The sequence below is a fragment of the Sorex fumeus genome, unplaced genomic scaffold (assembly GCF_029834395.1).
Source record: "Sorex fumeus unplaced genomic scaffold, SorFum_2.1 ptg000002l, whole genome shotgun sequence".
Lineage (NCBI taxonomy): Eukaryota > Metazoa > Chordata > Mammalia > Eulipotyphla > Soricidae > Sorex > Sorex fumeus.
The window spans coordinates 58044874-58064955 of NW_026606059.1; the positions used below are offsets into that span (position 1 = coordinate 58044874).

The window sequence follows — 20082 nt, forward strand, 5'->3', positions numbered from 1 at the left end:
CTCTCTGTGTCTCTGTCTGTCTCTCTGTGTCTCTGTCTGTCTCTCTGTGTCTCTCTGTGTCTCTGTGTCTCTCTGTGTCTCTGTCTCGCTCTCTGTTTGTCTCTCTCTCCCTCCCCCCTCCCCTCGGGCCTGCCTCTGCCTCCCCACTCTCCAAAGTCTTGGGATCTACACTCATAAAACAGGTTCTGCAGTGAATTAGTGAACTATTATCTCCTCCTCCAACCTCATGTGCTGGAGATGGTGGGGGATGAGCTGTTTGCAGAAACTGGAATGAACCTGAGCATCACCCGGGACTGGTGTGCAATTATAGCCTGATTCAACAGGTCTGGGGCATGGGGCGGGGTGAAGGCTCTGCATTTCTCACAAGCCTCCTGCTGGGTCCCGGAATACATGAGAACATTGGGGGACTTGAAAGTGAGCTTTCCAATATGGCGGCCACAGTGGACACCTGGCACTGTTCTAGGGCTATTCCTGGCTTTGTGCTCAGGGTGGGATCCCTAGCGGTGCTCAGGGGACCATAGGTGATGTCAGCAGTTCAAACCAGAGTTGTAGCTACATGCAAAGCAAATGCATTAGTCCCTGTACTATCTCTCTGGGCCCTATTATCTTTCAAGTTTTGAATAGCTATCTTCAACTTAGCTGCTGAGGGAAAGAGCGTAAGGGGAATTTTGTTTTTGTTTTGGGGCCCCACACCTGGCAGCACTCAGGGCTTATTCTTGGCTCTGTGCTCAGGCAATAACTCCTGGCAGACTCAGGGGACCATATAGGGTCCTGAGAATGGAACCCAGCTTGGCTGCAGGCAAATAAGATGCATTATCCTCTATACTATTTCTCTGGCCCCAGGAGGGGAATTTGGAGGAACTGTTCTATTAAAGGGTCTAATAGAACAGGCTCCGGGTCTCAGTTCAGAGGTCCTGATTACGCTGTGTGTAAGGCTCAGAGAGATGGAGAGGAGGCCCCGCTCACACCTGCCCAGTCCGTCTTGGAGTAAGGCCAACCCTGGAAAGCCAGTCTTCTTAGGGATGGGGTGGTGCCTCCCTCCCCAGCTGCCTGGGAAGGTCATGTGACTCCCCTTCAGTCACTGAAGCTCCAGGGAGTTTGTACCTGGCCTGTGGGGTAACATTGTGCTCTGCAGAATTCAGTGAACCTGAGAGAAGGCCCTTGAAGAGAGTGCCTCTGTCCCTTACTTAGTCCTGGGTGTCCAAGAGATGTGGTGACGGTTCCTGAGTCGGCTGTCACAGTGTTTCAAGTTTCACAATGAGATGCATGGCGATAGGAATGAGACACAGGAGTCGGTACCCTTGGGCCCCAAGTCAAGCAGCAATGAAGCAAGAGGAGCAGAGGACAAGGTTATAAAAATGTTTAGTCTTTGCTTTATTGAGTTACAACAAATGAGCAACAGGTTAGAAAAAAACCGCTTTTGTTCCAACTCCCTAGTATTTTATTTGTGCAGTGTACTCAAACAATGGGCGGTGAGTGGGGGAGGAGGATGGTTTGCAAACACAGTTCATATTGCAACATTTACACCAGATAGGCCTCTTGGTTTAAGAGTTAGGACTAACTGGGTGTATGTATGGGGTGCGGGGAGGAGAAGGGGGTAAAGGAAGTGCACCCAGGAATCTAAAATTAGCCCAAAACAAACACACAAAACAAAGGATCAAGTCATGGTGAGGCCTTACGCTGCTATCTTGTCTAGTACCACTCTGGGAAAAGGCAGCTAGGCACAGAGATGAGAACCAGCCACCGTGGGCCTTTGTGCCATTGAGAGGGGGAAAAGCTCCTTTTGTTCTAATGATGCATGCATCATGGTAACGTGAACCAGCACAGAATCCTCTCTAAGGGACAGTCGCCTGCCACCCAGTGCACCTGGTGCAGGTAGGCCAGGAAGTTGTTATTCTGGACCCAGCCCCGGGTAGTTCTGAAAGCCAGTGCTTAGTTAAACAAGGAGCCTGCAAGGGGTAGAGGGAAGAACTGGACACAGGTCACTTTGAAAGATGTGCCCACAGCAAACCCTCTTCCAGTTGCTACCGATGCCCCAAACTTAGCCCTTCCCGTTCCCCTGAAATCTCCCGAACTTCTGACTACCTTTAAAAAATGAATTCTTCCCTACCTAAAATCCAGTAGATATAATGACACTAATGCTAACCTTCCCCCCCTCCCCCAGTAATACCAATGAGAAAAGAATACAAGAGAAAAAGCACAGGTGATTAGCCCTCCCCTTCCTGGGGAAAAAAAAAACCCAACAACCCCCAAACCCACCTTCCAATGATAGTGCTGGAAAAGGAAGTTGCCCTTGATAAAAAAGGTAACAAAATTACCACATTGTACAAATCGTTCCAGTATAGCAAGAGGTGGAGGCTGGGGCAGAGGAGCAACTATTTACAAGGACCCATTGAAAATGCAGTAGTAGGACTTTGGCACGAGGAATTCCCACCCAGACCTCTGGGTTCCTGAACCCTGCAGGCACACACGAGCTACTGAATAGTTCCACTTGGAGTCTCTGGCCAGGGTGGCTGGGGGAGGGAAGTTCTCTTCTTTCATCCAAGACGAAGTGTCTCCTGTCTCAGCACAGCAGTTCGGACAAAGTCTCTAGAAGGGCAACACAACCAGAGAGACGGGAGGTCATTTCTGACGGATATGAATACACAGAAGCCGCGAGCCATAAGTATGTGGAAGGGAAAAAGGGTATCACCCATCCAACCCAACAGATTGCAAGTCCAAAGTTACTTTATGTTTTTGCTTTTGCAACGATTTCCAAAGTCTCTGGCTGGCTCTAGGTGCACCTTTAGAACCGCTGGACCTCAGTGGTTGCCTCTGACCTTTCCCAAGGGGTGGGGCTCAGGCTAAGGTAGTTGGCAACACTCTCAGAGGGTGCTTGAAACAGGACAGTTGGAACAGAAGATAGGGTGGTTCCTCCACCTGGGCCAAAGCTTGCTCCAGTCACCTCGGGTGTCCAGTCTGCCCCCTGCCACTTCCGGTGGAAGTTGCCATCAGTCAGGCCAATGTTCTGATGTTAGGGCTGCTGCAAGTGGGTCTGTTACCATGCAACTTCCAACAGTCTAGTCAACTGCAGATACTGGAAGGTGGGTGGGGCTCTGGGGACAGTGCCTGCCGTAGTCACTACTGACCCCTGCTGCCTCTTCCCACTCAGCGTCTAGGCACACAGGATTCTCAAACACAGTGAGTGAAGCATCGGGGAAAGGACCATGCTGTCAGAGAGTTGTAGCTGGTCAAGAAAGAATAAAGTCATGCAGTTTGCGGACACTTGGATGGAAGGTGGAGGGTATTGAGCCGAATGAAGTAAGCGAGAGGCAGAAGGACAGATTCTAAAGGATCTCACTCATCTGTGATAGGTCCAGAAACAAATCAAGGGTACAGACAATCTCACCAGATGATAAACCCTGGACACTGGGTACAGACCCCAGAGTGCCAGGCTGGGGGTACTGTGAGGTTGACAGGGAACATAGGACGACGGTCTGGAGCATATGGATGGTGGCTCAGGGAGGTCAAAGTGGGCACTAAAGCCATAAGTGCTAATCAACATATAATGGGGGCTATGGAGGGGGCAGAAAAGGCCTCTCAGAGGTGACACAGGGACAGGGTGGAGAGTCTGGGGTACTTTGGTGGCGGTGGTGTGCAATGACCTTGTACATCATTTCTGTAAACTTGACCCCAGAGAAATGAATCAGAGGGCAGGGGCACGTGTATGGCATGCAGAGACTTCAGCACCACACATCCTCAGCAAGACACATTTCTTCAAGCCTGGTGGTGGTGGTGCCAAAAGGCCAACAGATATGGCCCTGGTGGGCCCCAGCTCTCCTATGCTCAATATCACAGCACGGACCTGAACAATCAACCATTTGCCTCTCACAGCTGGGTACTGCTGAGAGTGACCCAAGCTTCTGATCCGTACCTGGGAAGCCCCATTCCACCCCACCCCCAAAGTGCATAAAATAAATTTCAACACTATTATAGCCCTATTACCTAAAATATAGTAATAATAATAATAATAATAACACTGTAGAACTGTCCTCCCGTTGTTCATCAATTTGCTCGTGCAGGCCCAGTAATGTCTCCATTGTGAGACTTGTTATTGTTTTTGGCATATTGAATATGCCACAGCAGCTTGCCAGGGTATGCCGTGCAGGCAGGATACTCTTGGTAGCTTATTGGGCTCTCTGAGAGGGGTGGAGGAATCGAACCTGGGTTGGCCACCCATGTGCAAGGTGAATACCCTAACCACTGTGCTATCACTCCAGCCCAATAATAATAATAATAATAATAATAATAATATAATAAATAATAATGGTGGCTGGTTGTAGAATAACATTGGTTTGTCCTTTCTGCCTTGCCACAAGGAGTTTAGGTTTATTGGGTTACTTCCATCACAGTGCTCCCATTCCTCTGTATTTATCTGTAACCTCTTTCTTTGTGCCCTGCTTCCCCAACCCATCAATGGTCAATCACCTTTATCTCCTAATCAGACTCTGTTAACTTGCAAATGTTGCTTCTCTCTTCTCCTTAAAATCCTTTGCATAGTTAATTCTGAGCAATGTCCTTTTTGTGTAGACACAAGACAACAGTCAATGCTATGCTTTTGTAACTTGGGAGTTAATTGACTCTGAATGACGTTCACTCCTGGGCTTCTGTTCCCTTGACTTAAGCCTCAGTTGCCCTTACTTCCTAGCACCCCAAAAGCAGGGTTCCAACAAGAGAATGGATGTGAGTTACCCTGGCATCGAAATGGGCCAGGCCAAGCGTCATAATACTTAACTGTAAATTAAGAACATGGTCACGGACAAATTTTGTCATGATTTAAAAAGTAACAACTGGATTAGAACCCTGCTAGGGTTAGGAAAGATTAATCTGGCCTACGCACTCTAGTGTGATATCTATAGTGAGATGTCCACAGGAGAGCCGCCCTACAAGCTTAATGTATCTCTTACTGTGTCCATACAAAATGACCATTAAGATAATAGCACAGTGGTAGGGCATTTGCCTTACAAGCGGCCAACATGGCCGACCTGAGTTTGATTCCTCCGCCCCTCTCGGAGAGCCCGGCAAGCTACCGAGAGTATCTCGCCCGCACAGCAGAGCCTGGCAAGCTACCCGTGACGTATTCGATATGCCAAACACAGTAACAACAAGTCTCATGATGGAGACGTTACTGGGCCCGCTCGAGCAAATCGATGAACAACGGGAGGACCATGATACCGCGATACTGAAGATGAAAGTTTAAATGGTTATTGGACTTAGGAAAGGAGAAAAACCTCTAGGTGGTATTTCACCCTTGAGCAGATCTCCTGGCTGCAGGTGATCAGGAAGGGCTTTCATATGTTGATTGTGCTACCAGACCTAGTTGTTGCTGCTACCTCCAAGGTCAGGAGATGGGAGAGACTAGAGAGACCAGGATGGCAGTTAGAGTGTGGGGAGACTAGCAAGGGGGACAGGAGGAGACGGGAATGAGGGGCAGGGTAAGACTGGATTGGGGAGCTTAGTGAGACTGGAACAGGCGCATAGGGAGAATGGAATAAATGGCAACTGATCACCAGCCAGCCTGACCCTTGTTTCCTCCTTTGTCTGCCCTTGGCATTGGCCATCCCAAGTGGGGAAGTGGCCCGAGACCACCAAATGCAGGTGGTGAGAGAGAGCTGCAGGCTTCTTAGTCGTTTTACGAATACACAGCTCGTGACACAGGCTGGTGACAAGATTCACAATAGGGGGTTTAGAGTACAGAGTGAGTCTAGCCTCTTGCTAATATCCTGGGTTCCTCCTGGACTTTTGTCACATGACCAGAGACATCCCTCCCTTACCCCTGTCCAGCAGAGACCAACCACCTGATGTACTTACGACTGGGTCCCTGAGCCCCAACTCTCAGCTTTGGGAGGAAACCTCAGGACCATCAGGTCCATCAGGTCACTTTGCCACCGATGCTCCAGCTTCTCCCTGAGCCTGGGGCTAACCTACAGTCTCCCTAGTTTTCTATCTCGGGGTCAGTGGGCTAAAGCTGAAAGAGGACGATCAAATTCCTGAGCACAAATTGCTGCCCTGTTAATTTACCCACTGGGGAAACATAAAAGAATTAGAATTCTTTCCCCTGTGAGAACTTGGTTTCTGCTTCTCTTTCATTTTCCCTATAGGAATTTCCCTCAGGCTCTCGGGACTCAGGAGAGAATAACACTGCACTCACTAGGGAAAAGAAACAAAACTGAGCAAGAGATGATCATGATTTATCATCTTCATCAAGATTTGAGTCTAATTTTCTTCTACTGGCTGGGGAGTACAGAGAAACAGGCGATTCTTTTGCACCCTTAGGATGAAGATCACATAGAGGCAAGGACACAGGAGGACGAGTCTTTCAATGGAAAGGGCATTTCCTAGGGCAAAGAGAGGCAGCCAAAGAGGACATGCCCAAGCTGGCACCCCAGGGGAGTTGACTGAACTCTTTAGGATTATTTCTGATTTGTGCAAAGCAGGGGGAGGTTCATTCATGGGTTTTCTGAGGAGTGGGCCCTTGGTCCCTAAGGAACAGGCTTTCACCCCTTTGAGCTCCCTCCCAATACCTATGCTGGTTTGCCAGCTTTGATTTTGCTGCCATCGTCAGGTATTCAGACCACGACCTGAGATGGGTTACAGGGCAAGAGCTAAGAGCTGAGGAGTCAGTGTCAGGCAGTGTCCTGCCAGCTAGTCGGTTGTGTCTCAGGGGCAGGGTCTGGTTTTACAATTGAGACAAATACAGTACACAGGTAAGAAGGTGCATTTCCAAGCAGACAGTGGAAAGTCCATACTTTTTTTTTACATTCAGGTTGTTCTCAACAGAGATCTCAGGCAGCTCTGGTCCATGTGATCAAAGCTTGCTTCCTGTAGTGATATGGGACTCCTCCAGGGCTAAATTTCCTCCTTAACTTTAGGGGAGACTGAATGAGTAGGAATCAGAGGGGCCATGGCTCTTCCTACTCCTTCTCCATTAGAGGACAATAGAATTCAACAGAATTTGAGCTAATGTAGTTGGATTGTATACTTTAGGCATTTTATACACTCCCCATGTGCTTGTGTGTGTGGGTCTGGGTTTATCCCAGCTCCATTACATTCTAACTCAATGCTGGGTTACCTTTCTGTGTCCCCTTCTATTAAAATGAATGTCAGCTTCAGAGAGTTGTTAATACATGTACCCCATAACACAAGTCAAAACTTAAGCAGTGCCTGGCATAGCAAATATTATATCTTGTCATTGCTCCAGCCCCACCTCTAGTTCCCCCCTGTCCCCAACCTTCTCCAAGATGTAATGGGCACTCTACCAACCTGGCCAAATTGGAAAGGCAGAGAGCACATGACCAATTTCTTCTCCAAGTGGAGGAGAGTGTGTAACTTCAGAGCCAGTATCCATGGAACATGTGCTGGTTCTAATGCCAAGTGCCTGTTTAGTTTTCACTCTTCTCATTTAAGGCTAACAACAACAGACAACTCTGAGTAAGGGCGCAGACTAAGTTTTCATCAATTTATATGCTGGGGACTTGATTTCTGACTCTATTTGGAGATGTCATAGTTCCTAAATTGTTACAAGCTACTCAAAGCACCATGAGAGACCTCAACATTAGGTACTTGGAAAAGGTAACAGATAGCGAAGATATAAAGCCAGGTGTAGCCCCAAAGATGTGTAACTCAGTAAATATCCAATGATTAATTCTTGGTAAATAGGAGCGATAGCACAGCTGGTAGGGCGTTTGCCTTGCATGTGACCAAACTGGCCAAACTGGGTTTGATTCCTCTGATCCTCTTGGAGAGCCCGGCAAGCTACTGAGAGTATCTTGCCCACACGGCAAAGCTTGGCAAGTTATTCGAAATGCCAAACACAGTAACAACAAGTCTCACAATGGAGACGTCACTGGGCCCGCTTGAGCAAATCGATGAACAATGGGAGGACAGTGACAGTGACAGTGATCTAATAATCAGGATTTTCCCTTGAGTTTTTCCTTCAACTGGAAAGCAAACTGTATCCAACTCCCCTGATATTACCAAAGAGAGTGAATGAGTGATAAGAAAAAAATTTAAAAAAAGAGATGAAATAACAGATCCCAAGTCATAGAAGGTTCTAAGTTAATTCTCATGTTGATATAATAAATACTATTGTGAATCTGCTCTGAATCAGGCCCTGGGGCTTCAGACAGGAAAGGGAAATGTTTCCTGCTTTCAATGGTCTGGTGTAAGAAAGAAACAGGTACAGAAAGTTATATTTTTTCCACCCACCGATTCATCCATCCACCCATCCACCCACCCTCACACCCATCCATCCATCCATCCATCCATCCATCCTACATAAATCTACCCTTCCACCCATCCACCTACCATCACATCCATCCATCCATCCATCCATCCATCCATCCATCCATCCATCCATCCACCCAACCCCCATTTGTATTTGAAGAGTTAATCTAAATGGTGCTGGGATATACCTATTCTGGATCCTGAAGTATAACCAGAATGTAATAATTGACATCCTTGATAATTTTTAAAAAGCTAAACTTGGAGAAATTTTCTTCTAACATTGTGTATATTTTTTTTTACCTCTTCTGCAAGGCTACCTCTAAGAATTAAGTACTGATAATGACCATACATCAGAAGGCAGCTAAAGCAGTGGCTTTTTTTTTTGGAGTCAAATTTAGATACTGGCTGAGAGACTTATGCCACTGCCATTTAATTCCGTCAGATTTTGGACCTTCATTTTCTCTTTAAAATAATCAGGGAGAAATTTTCCACAAGAGGGTTTGAAGCAGCTTTTGTGAGAGTCCAGATGGCCTCCCCCAGCCCCCGCCACCCCATATACATGTCTCACCTCTGCTGGTCTAGATCTTGGGCTGGGGGTGATCATTTTGGCATTATACACAGAGGGCCAGAGAGCACAGAGTTTGTTAAAGCACTTGCATGTGGTTAAGCCCAGCCTGATTCCTGGGCACTACCTGCTGTGGCTCATCCCTTCACCCCACAGAATAAAAACAGTTTGGGGCTGTAGATATAAGGTACGTGCTAAGCACAGAGCTGTTGCTGCAACCCTAGTTCGAATCCTAGAACCGTATATGATCCCTAGAACACACTAGGAATGGTCCAAGCACAGAGCCAGGTGATACTCCTGAGGACCACTGGATGTGGCCCCCAAACTGAATCCACTAAAGAATACCAACTGGGATGGAGAGATGATAGTACAGTGGGTAGGGCACTTGCCTTGCATGTGGTTGACCCCGGTTCCATCCCTGGTATCCACCAGGAGTGATCCCTTGACTGCACAGCCAGGAATAAGTCCTGAGCACTGCTGGGAGTGACTCAATAACAACAAAATAAAACAACAACAGAAAGACACTCCAAAGTTCTTGCTGTGTGAACAGTGGTCCGTGAGTTTCCATTCCTGCATGGAACTAGGAAATGACCACATGCTGTAGGTTCAGCCTGGGTGGAGGTGGTGTGGCAGTGATGGCAGCATTGTGGGAAGCTGGTACCCACCAGGGTTAGGCACTGGCTTGAGAGATGAGAGGTGGCCTCCAGCCTGCAACCATGATCCCCGAGAACTTGGGTGGGGGGACGTGATTCATGTCCCATGCTGTATGGATCAAACGGACTTCAAGCTCAGCTTTATGGCTGCCTTGGGTGTTGGTGGAATGCTAGCAGCCCCATGCAGGGGCTCCTGGGCAGACTTTACCAATCTTGAGACACTAGACTCTTTCTGGGGACAGAGTTGAATGGAGCCAAAGGATAGTAGCATTCTTGAGAGTACTGCCTCCCCTTTGAGTCTCAGTTTTCCCACTGACATCATTTCATGAACCATGCAGGAGACTGGAAGACAATGAGTGAATGAATGAATGAATGAATGACAAGGCCAACCAAAGGTGGCTGAGTTTACAAACCAAGAGCTGTGGGCAATGTCCGGGATTCCTCTGGGAGCTCTGCATTCTCCAGGATCTTACTGGTGTTACTTCCTTAGAGGCCACCGGGGTCCTCCATTGGTTTTAAACTGAGTTCTTGTGAAACTCACAGCAGAGGGTTCCCAGCTGCTCTCAGAATATTTCCACCCCGGCCAGGGCATCCCTGCCAGAATACTTCCTTACCCTCCTATATCCCTCTTTCCACCTACTGTCCCCGTTTTCCCAAACTCATCAAAGAACAGGTTGCTAGGCTTAAGGCTTCCATTTCCGGGGACCTCATAGAAAGCAGACACATCAAGGGCTTGGGTGGCACGACCCATTCTGTGGATGACACAGCCATTAGTAACCATGGCAACCTTCCCTTCCCAGGTTTTTGTGGCTCACCAGGCTCTTTCACATTTGAAGGGGTCTGGGGACACAATTAGTGCAGTTTCCAGCAGGGTCACTTAAGCACACTCAGGGTATACCTCCTTCGGTCACAAAAAATACCAAACACTTATCGGGCTAGAAGAGAACCACCCGATATCTCTGTAAATCTGGATATTTACTCTTAAATCCAAAAAAAGAAAAGGAGAGGGGAAAAAAAGAGGAAGAAAAAAAGAAAAGACATATCCTTGTCCTGTTTCTTATAGCAGCTACTGCAAACAGGTGGGAGGATGTTTCTACAACTGCAAACAGATTTGAGAGTGGGGAGGACCCCCAGGGTGGGGTCCACACAGGCCTTTGGCAATAGTACTGCCTGCCACCCACCGGCACAGCCCTGCAATGGCAAGCACGCCTCCTCCATGCTGGGCTCTGTGGAGCCTTTTACAGTTGAAATGTTGGCAGCCCCCTGCGTGGAGCAAGTCTGGGCGCTCCATCTTCCCAAGCGCACATGCTGACTTCCTGTCTCTGTCACATTTCATTAGCCTGTGTCTTGTTTTAAGGCAATAACCACTGCATTCTTAATTGACCACAGCATGGTATAAACACTGCTCTGACATGCACTAGGAAATTAATATATATATGTATATATATATATTTATGTGACTGGCTTTATTGCCGTATGTACTATTTGGTGGAGCCAAATTGGCAACATCTCCAAGGTGTGCCTGTCAGGACTTAAAAACTACCTCATCTCTTTTCCTGCCTTAAAGAAAACAAAAACAAGGGCCTGAGAGAAAATACAGGGGTGTTTGCCTCATGAGGCTGACTTGGTTGGATCCCCAGCACTGCCTATGTTCTTCCAAGCACTGCCAGGAGTGACCTTCAGGGCACAACCAGGAATAGGCTCTGAGCAATGCTGGGTGTGCCCCCTGAAACCTACCCTCCCCCCCCAAAAAACCCCCAAAAGTAAAAAAGCCATACCAAACTCAAAGAAAATAAAAACAAGCTTTAAGAGATGGAGGAATAGCTCAGCGACTTACAAACTTGGCCTCACTAGCGTCAGGCCATGAGTTTAATTCCTGATGCCACCTCATGGGCAGAATGCAATCTTGGCAGTTCTGCTGTCCGTGCAGATTTGCAGCCAGATGTGTGGGAGCCCCTCTACAAAAAGAAACAGAGCCCAGAGAGCCCTATCGCTGCCGAGTGCTGCGTGTCTCCAGGGGCCCTGGGGCGCACCACAACCAGAGCACGTGTGAACACCGCCCTGCTGAGTGAGGCCCTTGGCGAGCTCAGGTGCCAGGGACACATGTCTCGGTGACCAACATGCTGAGTGTGTGGGACCCACCAATCATTGCACTCACCACCATGAAGGGGAAAGTGAGGAAATTTAAAAAAAAATCACGGTTGGAATTTTTCTTTTTTTATTTTTTAGGAAGATTTTTAAAATTTAGGTTTTGGGTCACACCAACAGTGCTCAGGGGTAACTGATGGTGGTTGGGGACCATGTGGGATGCCAGGGATCAAACCCAGGTTGGCTGTGTGCAAGGCAAGAGCCTTACCCACTGTACTCTCTTTGTCCCCTGGAATTTTTCTTTTCTTTTCTTTCTTTTTTTGCTTTTTGGGTCACACCCAACAATGCACAGGGGTTACTCTTGGCTCATGCACTCAGGAATTACTCCTGGCAGTGCTTGGGGGACCATATGAGATGCTGGGAATTGAACCTGGGTTGGCTGTGTGCAAGGCAAATCCCCTACCCCCTGTGCTATCACTCCAGCCTCTGAAATTTTTTTTAAGAGAAGAAAAGCCATGATATGAATGTACTGGGAATAAATGCTTTTCAAAGGGCCAATCAACTGCGTCAATAGCTCTGTTTACTGCAGCTAGAAAGAAAGCCCAGCACTGTCCCCAGGCAGGAGGAGTCTCAGGAGAAATTACCTGTCTAGGCGTGGCCAGCCTCTGCAGGGGCTGCATCGGAGTCGGAGTCGGCCAGTTCTGCCGTGCCCTCGGCTGCAGACCTGTCTGAGCTGGCGTCCTCCTCTCCCACGGTCACCTCCACCCAGTCCACAACGCCAGATTCGTTCTCATTGCCCTGGCCGTCCCGGCTGTTACCCTCCGGCCGGTCCGAGGTGGCCTCTGAGGGCTTGGGAGGCAAACGGTCCTGGACTTGTTCACTGCCGACTTTCCCCCTGGGCACCAACTTCTCCAAGTCCTCTTTGCAGAGCTTTTTGGGGTCCTTGAAATAGGGGGGACCCGCTTCGCTCCCATTCTTGGGGCTCTCGGTGACCACACCCTTTGCTGCTTTCCTCGAGAGGGCGTCGTAGCCGTGGTCGTCTGCCACAAGCTGCTGTGGCTGCTGGTACTGCTCCATCCACTTCAACGTGCCCGTTTTGTGCAAACATCGGTTTTCCTTGAACCAGCGCACGATCTCAGTTCGGACCAGGCCGGTCTTGGCTGCGAGCTGGTCGTACTCCTGAGGAGTAGGCCACTGGGTTCTTGCAAACGTGCTTCTCAGGAGATGAACCTGTTCTTGATTTTTTGTCGTTGCTGGGGAAGGGCTTGGCAGAGAGCTGGCTAGCTGGGCGCCAGAGAGCTGGTCAAGGCGAGCCAGAGCACCGTTGGGGGCCACCGCCTCTGGGCCTTTCTTGCCAGACCCCATGGCATCCAAGATTGCTTGCTCCATGCTGTCCCGGAGCTTTCTCCTCTCCGAGAACCAGGAGTCGATCTCCCTCCGGCTCAGCTTTGTCTCCACCCTGAGCCGATCCAATTCCGCTTGGGTAGGGAAAGAACTTTTCACAAAGCTGTCCTCGAGGACTCTCACCTGACCCTGGCTTTTCTCTTTGAACTTGGCGGGGGTGAAGTCTGGGTAGGCAGGGTACGTGCGGCCGTGCTGGGAGGTGGTGACGGCCATCTGCTCTTTGGCAATGGAGTCGCTGGTGATGTGGACGATGCCCCTTTGACACCGGTACCGGTGGTCACTGAACCACTTCTTGATCTCGCTCCTGGCAAGGCCAGTCATCTCCATGAGCCGGCAGACTTCGGCATCGTCGGGGAACTGGTTCTGAAGGAAGCTGGTCTTGAGGTGTGAGATCTGCTCCTTTGTCTTCTTGCGGTCACTGGCGGAGGGCAGCGGGGGGTTGAGGATCTTAGGGGAAGGCTCTGGCACCTGGGCCACATGTGGACGCTTGGGCTCTGGGGCAGCTTGTGGGGTCACTAATGGTCTCTTCTGGCTGTGGTTGGTGACTCCAGCCACGGCAAGGGCAATGGGGGAGCAAGAGACGGTGGTGGAGCCGCTGGTGACTTGGGTCAGCACCAGGCTGGTCTGGCCGAGGATCTGACACGGCAGCGCTGTCTGCAGAATGGGCTGCGGCATCTTCGTGGGGGCAAGCTGGGCAGGCAGCACGGTGATCGTCGGGGGCACGGACTGGATGGTGCCATTGAACATCTTCTTCCGAGCCTCCTCCACCTCCTCCGGGGACCAGCTGATGCCGTGTTTTAGGCGCTGGGTGGCGAACCAGATCCGGATGTGCTCCTCGGGGTGTTTGGAAGCAGCCGTCAGCCAGGACAGCTCCGCCTGGGTGGGGTAAGGGAACTTGTTGAAGGAGTTGATCATGGTGGCGTTGGTGTCCAGGGCGGAGTTGTATTTGGTAGTATTCAGAGGGACGGGGACCTTGGGGACAAGGTTGATATTTGGTGGGAGCTGGACAGAAGGCATGACGTGCCCCAGGGAGTCCTGGAGCAGCTCCACGCTGCTTCCCAGCCTGGAAAGGATCTCTGCAGCGTCCGTCACCAGGCGGGCTGTCCCGTCCATGTGACTTTCGGGGGTGACCTCCTCAGGCTTCTTGGGCACCTTCTTGGCATCCGCTTTGGGTTTCCCCGACTTCATGATGGGGGTCTTGCTGACCGGGATGCCAGGGTCGTGCTCGCCAACCCCAGGGCCGCCGGTGGCGGTGGACATGATGTGGTGGGTGGCCTCAATGGACTGCTCCAAGACCGTCTGATTGTTGCGTTTGATCAGCTTCAGCTTAAAGTTGGCCTCGCCGGGGTGGAACTTGGCATTGTGGTCGGACAAGGAGTCGTACTTTTTGGTTGTGAAGTTACATTCGGCGCACACGTAGAGGGGGTTGAGGATCACATTGGGGTGCTGCATGTCCACGTGCTCCGTGAACTCGTTCAGGTTTTGCGTGGAATAGGGGCAGTATTTGCACTCGTAGCCGCCCTGGAGTTTTTTGGACTGACTTTCCCCGCTGGATTTCACCTCGATCACTTCGTTTTCTTTGGAAGCGTTTTCTGGTTCCGCAGCCCAGCTGTCCTTGGGCGCGCTGGGCTGTGGCAAGTCCGCTCCTTTCTCTTTGGCCCTGTCTCCTTCCTCGGGGACCTCTTGCTCCATGACTTGCGAAGTCCGGACCATGCACGGGGTTGTGGATTTCCTTTTGCTTGCCATGTTGTCTGTCTGTGTGCAATGGCTGGTTGAAAAGGGAGTGGTCCGGTGAAAAATCTGCAACGAACAAAAGGCTTTTTGGCTTCCCCCCCCCACCCTCCAATGGCTTTGGCTTCCCTTGTATGCTGAAGTTTTGTGTTTGAGTCTTCAGGATGATTTCAGCATAGAAGACTGTGACCACTCCATGGGCAAAACACAGGAGGCAGCATCATATCTATAGGACAAGCAGGGGGAAAAAAAAGAAGAAGAAGAAAGGGGTCAATGTTTCTCAGGGAGGATTGTGTATTATCAGGGATTGAATTAGGGACCTCACAAGGCAAGGCATATATGCCTTAATCCTTGAGCCATCTCCCCCATATCCCAGAACTGAATGTTTTGTTCCATATCACCAAAATAAACTCAGTGCAGAAAATCCAGAGCATGCATCAAACGATAAAGAAAATAAAAACAGCGTGAATATGACAGCTCCTACGTGTCCTTAATTTCACTTGAACAGTTCCCATTTTCATAAATATTGGGCAATAACTAAAAAATGACCACGTGATAGCATATTGCAGGGACATGCCATAGAAAATATATTTAGTCATTTGACTTTTGTTGGTCTTGTTTTCAAGTTTTGACTTGATCAACAAAGTTGCAGCCAAAATCCTGAGGCTTTACTTCTGTTAATAACTTTAGTTGAATGCTTAGAAATAGAAGCACTTAACCAAAGAACATTTCAACTTCCCTTCACTCACAAGACTAAGGAATTATTATTATTATTATTATTATTACTTAACCACTTGGCCTTTCGCTGGGTGTGAATGAGAAGACTCAACTTTCCACTTAGCCTATGTAAGATATCACTAATAAGAGTCTTGCAAGTTAAAGGAGAAAACTGTTTTAACATGCTTTTTTGGGTTGCTAATAAGGTTGAGCTTTTTAAAGAGATTTACTTGCCACTTATATATTTTTTGTGAGTTTTCTATTTATGTTCTTTTTGTATTATAGTACTCCGTGGTTTTATTATTAATTTTCTAGAGTTCTCTCTATATTAAGAATATTAGCACTTAGCTATATTTGTTTAAAAAGTTTTACCAGTCTTTCATTTACCTGTTTGGTTAGCATATGGTGTTTTTAAGATTTCATATGAATAAATTAAAATTTTTAGGCAGTAGACTTATGAACCTTTACCCTTGTGTTTTCTTTTACTGTGATTTTATATTTAGAAAGTGATTACCTTTCATTTTTTAAAAAAATTTTATTAGTGAAACACCATGAGGTACAGTTGTAGACTTAGAAATTTTTGTGCTTGGGTTTCAATTATATAATGATCAAATACCCATCCCTCCACCAGTGCCCATTTTCCACCACCGCGGGTCCCAGTATCCGTCCCACCCCCCCCCATCCCCCCACCCCACCCTGCCTCTTGGCAGGGTATTCCCCCTTGTTCTCACTCTCCTTTTGGGTGTTGTGGTTTGCAAAAGAGGCATTGAGTGGCAATCACGTTTGGTCTATTGTCTACTTTCAGCATGCTTCTCCAATCCTGGGAGGATCCTCCCAACACCCTTTATTTGGTGCTGCCTTTTCTATCTGAGCTCCCTTTTCCCCTGGCATGTGTGGCTGGCCTCCAAGCCATGGAGCAAAACTCCTGGTACTAATCTCAGCCACTCTTGGGTGTTAGTATCCTATTTTGTTACTTTATGTTCCCCAGATGAATGCAATCTTTCTATGTCTATCCCTCTCTTTCTGATTCATTTCGCTTAACATAATACTTTCCATGTAGTACCAAAAAGTGATTACCTTTCTTGATAGCTGAGACATACTTTTCTATTTTCTTATGGATGTTTAGCTTTATGTTTTTATGTTTACATCTGGACTTGAACTGATCTTGGGTGAAGCTGAAAGATACTGTATTTACCATCCATGATTTCAACAGCAGGCAGTGTATTTTTTAATCTCCTTCCCACCAATTTATAAAATAGCTTTTATCATACATTAAATTAAAAATACATACTATGCTTGCTTCTGGTTTTTCAAGTTTATGCCTCTGATCTAGCTATTGAACTCAGTTTTTTGCATATTTGAACAATGGTTTTCAACTTTTTACGCCTATGGGCTGGCACCAGCCCAGGGACTAACAGATGAAATGAAGGGATTTGAAAATGTTTTAGTATCTGGGAAAGTGAATGTTATCCCATCACTCTTCTTTTGCATTTTGAGAAAGTTCTGGGTTATTTTGATCATCAGTTCACACAAATGTATCTCATAAATCAGAATAATCTGTAACATAAAAAAGAGACCCTGTTAGCATATTAAGGGGGGTGGGAGAGCTTCAGAAATGACTCACCCGGCTGAGCACATGCTTGGCTGTAGGAGGCCAAACTAGGAAACCAATGGGCCGGGCCACTTAAGCATCTAAAAGTATGGGCTGATGGGAAGGAGGGTCTTTCCTTTTGTGGCTAAGGGAGGAGGGAGAAGAATGTTGAAATAAAACCAGCTGACATCAGGAGGAGGAGGGAAAGAGAGGAGCCGGTTCATCACCCCATATCCCTCCTACTGCCCTGGGTTGGGGTCCCTTTGGTGGAAGGCTCAAGGGCAGAAGTGAAGAAATCATTTTCATAAGCACTTCTGTGGGACCCTGGATGTGGGATCCAGGCTGTGATGCTTGTGAGCAGAATGCATGAGGGGGCTCTCTCTGTGTGAACCCAGGACACTGGGACACTTGTATTTTTGTGTTAGGCAACTTCATCAGCTGTTGGTAGGGGATCTCCGTGGGTTACTGGAGAAGACAAGAAAGCAGAAAGGACCCATGTTCTTTACTAGTCATGCCCAAATTGACATCCTCTGTTCACTGCTAAACTTTGAGCTCAGGATCTTTTACCATTGGCTGTTTGTTAATCCCTTCCTTACTATGTTTCTTCATATTCCATATATATGAAGAGATCATAAGATCACATTTGTTTTTTCCCTATGACCTCACTCAACCTGACACTCTCTAGTCCCATCCATGAAGCAGCAAACTCTATAATTATCTTTTTTACAGCCAAGTAATATTCCACATATATAAATATATATATATATATCACAGTTTCTTTACTCACTTTAATATCTTGGACACTTAAGTGATTTCCTATATTGGCTACTATGAAGAATGCTAAACATAGGAGTGTAAATGTCTTTTCAAAATAGTGTTTTGGTATCTTGGCGTAGATGCCAAGAATTAGAATTGTTGGGTTAAATGGAAGGTCCATTCCTACTTTTTTGGGAGCAGTCTCCACACTGTTTTTCACAGAGGCTGAACCAAATGACAGTGGATTTCCACAAACAGTGCATGAGGTGAATCTTGGGATCTTGAGTCTCACCCCCCACCCATAAGCTTTATACCCTGCAGAGTCTTCATCTCCATCAATGGCTCCAACTTGGCTCACCTTGACCCAAAGCCTCTTCACCTCATCCTCCATCACTAACCCATCAGCAATTCTGTTGACTCTTGCTGTCACATCCTTTGGGTAGCAGACCATGTCTCACTCCTTCTGCCTCTCCCTGCCTTAGCTCCACTGTCATTTCCCATCTGGACGCTGACAGCAGCCTCCCCTGGGTCTCTTGCATCCTCTCCTGCTGGGGGATGTTTTCAGACAGCTCACAGTTCTTGTACGTGATGTGCAGGAAACCCCACTTCTCAACAGAGCCAACTCCATCTTCTAACAGCCTGCAGATCTCACCATGTTCTGGTCCTTGCTACCCTCCCATCTCACCTCACATGTCAGCTTCTGGAACAGGGAAATCACTTTCACCCCTCCCTCCCCAATGCCAGAACATTCCACTAGGGCTCATCAGGGCTCCCAATTCCATATCAAAGGGTGGCCTTTACCTGGCCTCCCACTCATCTCAAACGAATAACTCCCCCAGGATCCCATTTCCTTCTCTTTACTACTTAAGGCATCCTCTTGCGTCACCTTCCCTGTTGTGAGTGGGTACAGCTCAGCTGGGGTTCTGTGTACTGAGCAGATAGTAGGACCAGCACCTTGAGACAAAGATGACTAAAAGATAAAGCTATGGATCCTATCAAGTTTTCAACCAGTATTGGTTTGCTCTGGCTGCTATAACAAGTAGCACAGACTGGTGGCTAAGACCACAGAACCTCACTTTCTTGGGAAACCTGTGCTCCTGGTGCATCAGGGTGAGGCAGAGCTCTGGAAGCCCAGGCTGAGGAGGGCCTCTGGCGGGGGAAGGGGCTCCAACAGGGAGGGAGTTGGAGGAACGCACTGGTGCTCCCTGGAGGAGGGAATGGCATGAGGGAGAGGACATCTGAGGCATGACAGAGACTGAGGTCAAAGGGCAAAGTGTGAGGGCAGGGGCTGAGAAAAGAGGGAGTGTGAAGCTTGACTCTGAGGAGTTGGGATTTCATCGTGCTGGCATCCAAATATTAAAAAAAAAACAACCCTCTGAGAGCGAGTCACAGAAGCACCTGGACTGCTATGAGTGAAGGAGGTTAGAGATGGCAGGGCGGAGAGCGATACCAGTGAAGTTAAGCACAGACGAGCAAGCTTAACTAACTCCAAATTAAACAGGGCAGGCTGAGAGACACTCCTTTCTCCAGCTTCCAACTTGATCCTTTAAGTAGATCTTAAGGGTTCTTGATTTTTTCATCTGGAAATTTCTCCCATTCAGTTTGACTTTCATTCTCCACCAAGGAATTAGATGGATGTCTCAGGTTTAACACATTGATGCCAGTGTGTGCCACCAGTGGCTCACACATGGACGTGGCCCCATGAACACAAACTGCAGCACGGGCGTCAAAATATTGACATGGCTCGTAATTGTTTCCCCGAATAACACCATTCTTTTCACTTCTCAAAAATTCCGTGTAGATAATGAGGCACAGAGAGGTTAAGGAGTCTGGTTAAGGTCACACAACTATGGAGTAGTGAGCAAAAGGCAAAGGTGGGCTACAGGGAGAGAGCACAGGGAGGCAGGTTTGCATATGCTAACCCTGGTTCCATCCCTGGCACCACAGAGTCCCCTCAGCACTGTTGACTGCAGTCTTGGACGTCTCTGAACACTGCTGGGTGTGATCCCGGCAACCCCCAACACCTCAGGGTCTGAACAGTACCTCACTCTGGGGCCCTTGTTTTGGACTGCCAGCCCAGGGAGCCCAGAATCCCTGTGAGGACCCCCGCTGGGTCTCCTGCTTGGGAGGCCCCTCCCCAACAAAGAAAGACCAGAAACCAAACACAAAAGCAAAGGTGGACTACAGTGGGAGTAGAAAGGTTCTAGAAGCTTCTCCCAAGTAGGCATTTTCATGCTGTCAGCCCCTGGCCCCTGCCCCTCAATCTCCAGAGACATGGTGACAGCATTTTCTGATCTTTCCCTGTAAGTGGC

The 20082-nt window shown here is 48.2% G+C and overlaps 1 protein-coding gene across 1 annotated transcript in view; it reads right to left on the bottom strand.

The window, feature by feature from the left end:
• Window positions 1-1362: 1362 nt before the first annotated feature.
• ZHX2 (zinc fingers and homeoboxes 2) overlaps window positions 1363-20082 on the bottom strand; it is a 175750-nt gene continuing 157030 nt past the window's right edge. The window contains exons 3-4 of the mRNA XM_056110763.1: window positions 12216-14932; window positions 1363-2589 (exon numbers count right to left, since the gene is read on the bottom strand). Coding sequence (XP_055966738.1) covers window positions 12220-14721 — 2502 coding nt within the window. The 5' untranslated portion in view covers window positions 14722-14932 and the 3' untranslated portion in view covers window positions 1363-2589; window positions 12216-12219. The remainder of the gene's footprint in view (window positions 2590-12215; window positions 14933-20082) is intronic.